Genomic DNA, 9,401 nt, shown 5'->3' on the forward strand with positions numbered 1-9,401 from the left:
TTCATTTCAGAAATTTATCGAGCTCCCTTTTGATACTGCAATTGAATTTGTCTGCAGTACTGCTGCAGAAGTGCATTCTGGACCTAATTATTGATTCTCTCCAACACTGCAATGTGCTTGTCATCTATAAGGATGAAGACTGTTGGAAGGAGAGCCAGAATGCTTTGGAATAGGAAGCTGCAAAGTTCAGAGGAGGACAAGAGGAAGAATCACGTGGTAGTTATGGGAAATTCCATAATTAGGAGGATAAACGTATCCTTTTATAAACAGAATTGAAAATCCCATGTGTTGTGTTGGTTGTCCAGTGTTAGGATTGAGCTGACTTGAAAGGATATTGGAAAGAGATGAGAAGGCTCTTGTAATTCTGGCCCATGTAATGACCAACAATGACATGTAGGCAAGGGAATTTGTTTGAAGAGTTTGTGAGGAATCAGGAACAAAGTTTAAAGAAAAGATCTCAAGTTATAATCTCCAGAATACTACCTGAGCCATGTATAATTTGACAGGGGGATAATTGGGTTAGGGAAGGAGCAGCATGGGTAAGATAGACTCCAGTTCCACTAACAACATTGAGGAAGGAATTGTACCATTGGGACAGGCTCCAATCTGAACTAGGTTAGAAGCCACAGATGCTGAAATAAAAATAGAAAATGCTGGAAATAATCAACTTGACAGGCAGCATCTATGGAGAGAGAAGCAGAATTAGTGTTTTGGGTTCTTCAAAACTGGGAAAATTTAGAAAACAGGCAGGTTTAAATTTGTAAAGAAGGGATGTGGAGAACAAAGCAGATGTTTATGATAAGTTGGGAATTAAGCGAAGATGGACGGCAGCTAATCTACTTGTAAGAGACGTAAATAGATGGAGCACAGGAGAGAGGAAAATCTTGCTGAAACTCTCAGATAGAGGATGCAGCAGTTACTGGACATTTGAAAGGAGAACCACGAGAGACTGCAGATGCTATAGTATGAAGCAAGAAACAAACTGCTGGAGGAATGCAGCGGACCCTAATGCAGGGTCTTGATCTGAAATGTTAACCATCCCTCTGCCTCCCTAGATGCTGCCGACCCACTGAGTTCCTCCAGCAGTTTGTATTTTGCATTGGAAAGGAGGAGGCGGACTCCCATGCAAGGTTTGACTACATTTTCCCATTCCTGACCCAACCTGGAGGAATTTGCGGAAAAGAGACTTTGTATGCTGCATGTGCAATGCCATTGAGTAAGAGCACAGGATGCTTATAGTAATACCTGGAACCACATTGCCTTGGCCCAACTGAACCTGAATGTTGTAGCGGAATGGACAGTCCTTGGATTCCATTGTGCTGGGGTCAGCTGAAAGAACGTAGAACAGTATAGCACAGGAACAGGTCCTTCAGCCCATGATGTCTGTATCGTCGGTGATGCCAATTTAAACTAATTCTTTCTGCTTGCATGTAATCCATATCCCTCCATCCCTTGCATACTCATGAGCCTTTCTAAAAGCCTCTTGAACGTCACTATCGTATCTGCTTCCACCACCACCCCAGACAGCCCATTCTAGGCACCCATCACTCTCTGTAAATAAAAAAAGAAAAACTTGCTCGTACATCTCCTTTAAACCTTTTCCCCTCTCATCTTAAAGCTATCCCCTTTACAGTGAGGCAGAGATTCTATGATAAAATGGGAAATCTGTTAATGGATACCAATGTAGGAAAGTTGAATTCAAAATTTAGAGTGAAGCAGTTTATTCAGACTCTTTATTGTCATGATTCAGCATTCTTTAATGAGTGAATGATGCCCATGGTCAATAGAAGTGAAATTGGAGCATGTTGCTATAAATCTGTGCCAATTTTGGTCATTGATAATGTATTAAGTTACAAATCTTATGCCAAAGCTTTTTTGCATTGAATTAATTATAACTACAGTGGTTGACTTAATTGTGCTTTGTTTGAGGTCATATGTTGCTCATGGCCTTCAGTCAGTGAAGGGTTGGTTTGCAACAGATTTCTATTTGTCAGAAACGGAATCAGTTTTATTATCACTGTCTTGTTTGTATGTGCCAATGTTTCCTCAAAGTTAAATTGGGGGTTGGGTCTTGTTAATGTTTTGAGCGCTTAACTGAGGCTGCCAATTTGGTGTCATCTATCAGATGAATTGTGAAACTGGGATGCCAGCTGTTTTAGGTGAGTTCTGAGGTTCTAGCTATCATTCCAGAACATGAAAAGTATACTTGGTCATTTGGCTGCTGGCTGTTCATAACTGGGAGAGGACCATCTGGACGGTGTTCCAGATTCTGCAATGTAATTTTGGCCACTTCAGAAGCAAAATTAAATCAGTAATGCAACACTTTGGGCCGTTCCAACAGTGTGACAAAGTGCTTTCACGCAGAGTATATGGAATGAGCTGCCAGAGGAAGCGGTTGAGGCATGTACAATAGTATCGTTCAAGAAGCACTTGGATAGCTACATGGAGGAGAGGGGCCTGGAGGGATATGGGCCAAACACAGGCAATTGGACTAGCTAGGTGGACAGCATGGACTCATTGGGCTGAAGGGCCTGTATCCATGCTGCATTGCTCTGTGACTCGTTCTTTCTTCTATAATAGCTTTGTTGGCTGGATTGGTGACTTGATACCGGGAAAAGTGCAGCTAAGGTGCTTGCACATTGTGGTATAGATTCATATTATGGTGAAATAGAGTCTGCAACAAAGGAACTGGCCTTTTAGCCCAAGTGGTCACATTTCTCTTTGCCCCACTTCCTGTTACCCAGAGCATGCCTTTCTGTTCCTTTTCCCCAGCTTCATTTTGGATGTATCTATATACTTTGCATTAATTGCTCCATGTGGTGTCATATTGCAGTCTCTGCATAAAGAGAGTTGCCTCAAATTCCTTATTGCCTTCATTCATTGCTATTTTGCATTTATGATGAGTACTCTCCAGATTCCCATTTCTACCCATTTTCCCCCTTTTTCCATCTTCTTGCAGATCCTTACCATTTACAATGTGCCCTTCAGTCAAAGTTGTGCATTTGGAACCATCTCTCCCAAAAGTACTTCCCAAGCAATTAGCAATTTTGAAGTGTACTGGCCGTTAGGGCAGCAAAGGCCATGATAACCTTGTGCATAGCAACATCTGAGAAACCAGTGAAGGTTTAACCTGATGTGGGTTAATTTCTACATGAAAGCTCCACCTGTATATTTTGCTTTCATGCATTGATCTCGGCTTTATGGGAAATGGAGGAATATTGCTAAGGTTATTGTTGGTGTATACTATGAGGATTATGCAAATGTATTGCACTTGTAGGGATTTAACAGTAGACTGAGATAAAGGGATGTGTGTATTTCACTCCCCACTCTATCCCCAGCAAATGAAGTAAAATATGTTGTTTCTGCCCCAACCTTGCAGCCACCCCCAAAGGCTTTTTCTAAAGTAGAATATTGCCAAAAGTGCTGAGGTTGCAAAATCGCATACACTGCCACAGTCTAACTTGCTTCTTGGCTTTGCCTTGTAACAGATCGGTGCCTATTTCAGCAGCATCTTGGCGGAGAAGCTCAAGCTCAACACCTTTCAAGACACAGGGAAGAAGAAACCTCAGGTGAATGCCAAAGATAACTACTGGCTGGTGACTGCCCGCTCTCAGAGTGCAATCCACAACTGGTTCATTGATCTTGCAGGGAACAAACCTCTGACAGTTTTAGCCAAAAAGGTAGGATCATAATGCGTTTGTAAATTTTATCTAAATGGGAGCAGGAAAGCTTTATCCATTAACTGTAGTTCATAAATTCCTGTTATTGCCAAGAACTTGGGTACTATGTATCATCTCCCTCTCTATTTCTCCCATTTTCCTTCACTAACATCCCCCCACTTTCCCTCCCATTGTCATCGTGAGAGTCTCGTATTTGACCTCAAGATGAACTTCTAAATTTTCCTCAGAATGTCAGCTTTCACCTCTTGCTCCCTGACTATGTCCGTGCGTCAGCTCATCTGATGTTGAAACCATCCAAGCATGCCTTTCTTACCTCCTAGGCTTCTAAATTTCAACATTTACCCATCTGTCAATCAACACTGCCTCACCTCTCTCTACCTATCGCTTGCTAGCTCTTGCCCCAGCCCTCCCCCTCACCTCTTTATACTGGCTATGTCCCCTCTACTCTTTCAGTCCAAAGGAAGGTTCTTGACCTGAAACATTGACTGTCCATTTCCCTCCACGGATGCTGCCTGACACACTGAGCTCCTCCAGCAGTTTGTTTTTTGTTCGACATTTACCCAGCCAGCCTTTCATTTCTCACTATGCCAAAACTTAATATTATCAGTTTCCTGACATCTGTGTATTCCTGATTTTGCTCCCTGCACCATTGCTCTACCAAGACTTTGAGACAAGGAATCTCTCCCTAAACCTCTTGCTTTCTTAATTCTGCTTGTAAGATGCTCTTTCAAAGTTTCCTCTCTGAGAAAGTTTTGTTTTAGTTATCTGCTCTAATTTCCTTTATTGACTGAGTGCTCGTTTTATTTGATCATGCTCCTTTGAATTATTATTGGGTTGTTTTATTCCATGAAAGGCGTTTCATAAATACAGTGTGTCTTCGTTAGTTGGTGTACAGTTCATTGGATGTGACTTTCTCTCTGGTAAGTAAACCAAAGGCTATGTTTTGCTTGTAAATGGAAAATGGAAATAAGCTGGTTGTTTGATTTTTAGATACTTACCCATCTATATGCAGTCTCCCTTCCCCAGACCTTTGCTGGACTCTATGCAGGGGTTGCTAAATAGCAGTCTAGATGTAGGAAAACCTGTCAATTTTCCTGACTTTTTAATAACAGCCTGTCTTTTTTGTGCTGCTTTGTTAGGGCATGTACATACCTGACCTACTGACTTGCATTCAAAATGTATTTTGCTCTTGTGCACAGGTCCCGATCCTTAGCAAGAAGGAAGAAATCTTTGCTTATTTGGCCAAGTATTCTGTGCCATTGTTGAGGGGTGCGTGGCTCATAAAGATGACCTGTGCTTATTACGCCGCGGTTTCCGAAGCCAAGATTAAGAAGAGACAAGCCACGGATCCCAACCTTGGTAATAAAGTAAAAGCCTGTGTCACTTCTTTCATTGATTCATAGTTGAACAATTGCAAGTAAACTTGCAAGAAAAGTGGGATATTACTCTTTCTTGGACAAGTGGCAGTTCCGATCAGTCTGAATTCCTTATGAACTATAGAGTATGTTGGCACAGCACAGGGAAGGCCATTCAATCAGTCATGCCTACTCTTGTTCCCAGAAAGGCCTCTTGTTAATCCCATTTCATTGTTTATTACCCAGTTCCCTGCACTAATTTATTTCTTTTGGAACACGTACCTAGGTCTCTTTTGAAGACTTATTGAATCTGCTTCCACTACCCATTCAGACAGACATAAAAACTTTATGCCGCAAAAATATCCCCCTCATTGGCTTATTGACAGTGCATTAAATCTGAATAGCTATTCTTCTGTAAGTGGAAATCGTTTCTCTCTATAAAGATCTGATTATAATTTAAAGCACCTGCAAACTCCCCCTTAAACCACTTTGTTTTAACTGAAGCTATCCCCCTCATCTCTATTCTCCCTCTACGTGACTGAAATCCATCATCTCTGTTCCCATTGTGGTAAATTATTTTGGCACCCTCACCGAGTCCTTTCCAAAGTGTGCTGCCCATAATAGGACTTTGTACTTGGACTCAAGTTAAACAGTGGTTTACAAAGGTAATGCATAACTTGCTTGCTTTGGTGCTCTGTGCTTTTATTAACAAACCAAAGGATCACATTGCATGCCAGGATGCTTCTGAATTAAGTTTGCAGGAACGAGATAAAAGTAAGTTGGAGATTTTTGTGGAGCTGCTATTTGTGCAGCTTGCACTGAGAGGTGAAATGTCTTGGAGTCATAATCATACAGTGCAGAAGCACGCTGTTCAATTCACCACATCCATGCCAATCTTTTTGCCCATCTACTTTAATCCTATTTGCCTGCATTAGGACTGTATCCTTCAATGCCTTGCTATTTAAGTGTTTGTCTAAGTGCCTCTTAAACACAGTAATTGTATCGGATTCCACCACCTCTGCCATCACATTCTAGATATCGACCGCTCTGTGAATTTAAAAAAACTTGTCCATCAGATCCTGGTTAAAGCTCCTTCATCTCTCAAACTTGTGCCATTTTGTTTTTGATAACCCTACTTTGGGGGAGAAAGATTGTGACCATCTCCCATCTTGACCAGCTGAGTAAGTGGGCCAAGAAATGGCAAATAGAGTTTAATTCAGATAAATGCGAGGTGTTACATTTTGGGAAGACAGATCAGGTTAGGACATTCACAGTGAACAGTAGGGCTCTGGGGAGTGTTGTAGAACAGAGGGACCTAGGATACAAGTACATGTTTCCCTGAAAGTGTTGTCACAGCTAGACAGGGAGGTGAAGAAGGCTTTTGGCACGCTGGCCTTCATCAGTCAGGTCAGCATAGAAGTTGGGATGTTCTGTTGCAGTTGGACAAGACGTTGGTGAGGCTGCATTTGGAACATTGTGTTCAGTTTTGGTCACCCTGCTGTGGAAAAGATGCTGTTAAACTGGAAAGATTGTAGAAAAGATTTACGAGGGTGTTGGTAACTCAGGACTGAGTTATAGAGGGAGGTTGAGCAGGCTAGCACTTTATTCATTGGACCGTAGGAGAATGCGGGGTGACCTTGTAGAGATGTATAAAGAGAATGCATAGAAGTCTTTTTCGCAGGGTTGGGGAATCAAGAACTAGAGGGCATGGGTTTAAGGTGCGAGGGGAGAGATTTAATAGGAATCTGAGGGACAACTTTTTCACCCAGAGAGTGGTCAGTATATGGAATGAGCTGCCAGAGGAAGTAGTTGAGACAGGTATACTAATAACATTTTAAAAGACACCTGGACAGGTACATGGATAGGAAAGGTTTAGAGGGATATGGGCCAATTGCGGAAAATGGGACTAGTTCAGATCAGCATCTTGGTCAGTGAGGACAGGTTGGGCTGAAGGGCCTGTATCTGTGATGTATTGCTCTATGATTCTATGATCAAAACTACACATGATACTTCAAGTGCAGCCTAACCGGTGTTTTGTAAGGTTGCAATATATTGTCCCAACTGGTATATTCTGTGCCCCAACCTATTGAAGACAAGTATACCATTTGCTGCCTTCATCACCCCATTGACATGTGTTGCCACTTTCAGGGAACTTAGGATTTGGACCCCTAGGTCTCTCAGTTCATCAATATTCCTTAGTGCTCTACCATTTACTGTATATATCCTACCACTATTTGACTTACCAAATGCATCACCTCATACTTGTTAGGCTTAAATTCCACCTGCCACTGCTCTGCCCAACTTTCCATCTGATCTGTATCCTGTTGTTGCTCTGGACCTAGTGACGTTGCTAATTGTGAAGTGAAGACCCCGCGAGTCTCTGTCGCTTTAGGGGATATTTTTCCTTTGAAGACTTTGAAGCACTTATTTTTTGACTGGACAGGCATGAACCGCTGCTTCACAGCAGTTTAGTACTTTGTGTTTGACACCTCCAGAGTAAGATGGGAAGTGCAGCTGGTCTCTGGATGAAGTGGAATCAGCATATTAAATACAAGGATCCCTTTAAAGGCTCTATAATTTGATTAACTTGGGATCAAAGGCTTACTGTGGTTTTAACTCAGTAATGTCTCAGAGAAGTGTTTGGACCTTTTCCCAAGATTGGAGAGAAGGAGCAATACGTTCTTAACATCTACTGACAATCTGGATCACTATGTTTTCCTATATTAGTTACAGGGGAAGTGTATCACACAGGCAGGCATTTGGCCTATTTAGCCCATACTCTGTGAACCTTCTCCCATCCCATCCCATTTTAAGATGAGATAAGATATCTTTATTAGTCACATGTACATTGAAACACAGAGTGAAATGCATCCATTGTGTAGTGTGTTCTGGGGGCAGCCCGCAAGTGTCGCCACGCTTCCTGCGCCAACATAGCATGCCCACCACTCCCTAACCCGTATGTCTTTGGAATGTGGGAGGAAACTGGAGCACCCGAAGGAAACCCACGCAGACACGGGGAGAATGTACAAACTCCTTACAGGCAGTGGCAGAATTGAACCCTGGTCGCTGGTGCTGTAAAGCGTTACGCTAACAGCTACACTACCATACCTGAACCAAACAAAAACAATTTCATTTTGTCCTTTCAATATTTTTTTGTCTCTCCCTCATGTTCTTCTCCAGCTTGCCCCTTAAATGTATCTATGTTATTTACTTTGGGCCAGCAACTCAGAGGCCTGGATTGTTTAGCTGGAGTTTGGATCCCACTGTGGGAGCTGTGGAATTAAAATTCACTTAATGAATCAAATTTTGTAATTGGAAAGCTCGTATCAGTAATGAAGGCCATAAAACTACCCGATTGTTTTAAAGGCCTATCCTGTTTGGGGAAGCAAATCCACCATCCTTAGCCAGTCTGGCCCATGTGTGACTCCAGATCCCCAGCTATGTGGTCAACTATCACCTGGCCTTGCCACCCATACATTTCAGGGGTAATTGGGAATGGGCAGTAAATGTTGGCATTGCAAGTGATGTCCAGATCTTATGAACAAAAATAATTTACCTCAGTTACACCCAAGGGAAGTGTGTTTCACACTCTCCCCAATCTCTGGGTAAATGTGTTTCCTCTGAATTCCTTAACAGATTTATTACAGACTATCTAGAATTTGTGATCTCTAGTTACCCCACAACTAGAAACGTTATTTAGCATTGACCACCTGGTCCAGCTAGTTCAGGCCAGCGTTAAGATTCTACTTGGGTTTCTTCCAATCCTCTGTCCTTCATCAGCTTAATCTTTTCTATTCCCTTCTACCTCAAATGCTTTTTATTTTACTTCTCCTTGGATGATTACTTCAGCCGCTTGACGTGGTAGTGAGTTTGACATATTCACCACTCTTGTGGTTAAAGGGGTTCTGTTGCATTTCTAATTGACTTCTTGATACTCACAGCCTCTGGATTTGCTGTTCCTTGCAAGTTAAAACTCCTACATCTGTGTTAACTTTGTAAAACCTTCTCTAATTTTAAAAATGCCTATTAGGTCAACCTTTCATTTCAAAATGAGAGGCCCAGTCTGCTCATCTTTTCTTGTTTTTTGGTATCATTCTTGTTAATCTATTTTGCACTGCCTCTACATCTTTATATGGTGATCAGAGCTCTACAAAATATTCCAATGCTAGTTCCAGCTGCATTTTGACCTGTGTAGCCTAGTTTCTTTGCTGCTTCCTCTCTCAGGTCACCTCCTCCACCCCACCCCCATAAGTTCTATGACTTGGTTTGATTATTTTCCAGCTGTGTTAACCTCTGCTGCTTGTTTTTGGCAACTTTTATGTTTTTGCATTCAGTGTTCTTTTGTTCTTTCACCCTATTTAGAATC

General features: G+C 42.0%; 1 protein-coding gene across 1 annotated transcript in view; it reads left to right on the plus strand.

The window, feature by feature from the left end:
• LOC127571939 (mediator of RNA polymerase II transcription subunit 12-like protein) overlaps nucleotides 1–9,401 on the plus strand; it is a 499,625-nt gene that overhangs the window by 46,891 nt on the left and 443,333 nt on the right. The window contains exons 4-5 of the mRNA XM_052018705.1: nucleotides 3,489–3,680; nucleotides 4,880–5,039. Coding sequence (XP_051874665.1) covers nucleotides 3,489–3,680; nucleotides 4,880–5,039 — 352 coding nt within the window. The remainder of the gene's footprint in view (nucleotides 1–3,488; nucleotides 3,681–4,879; nucleotides 5,040–9,401) is intronic.

The sequence above is a fragment of the Pristis pectinata genome, chromosome 6, assembly GCF_009764475.1.
Source record: "Pristis pectinata isolate sPriPec2 chromosome 6, sPriPec2.1.pri, whole genome shotgun sequence".
Classification (NCBI taxonomy): domain Eukaryota; kingdom Metazoa; phylum Chordata; class Chondrichthyes; order Rhinopristiformes; family Pristidae; genus Pristis; species Pristis pectinata.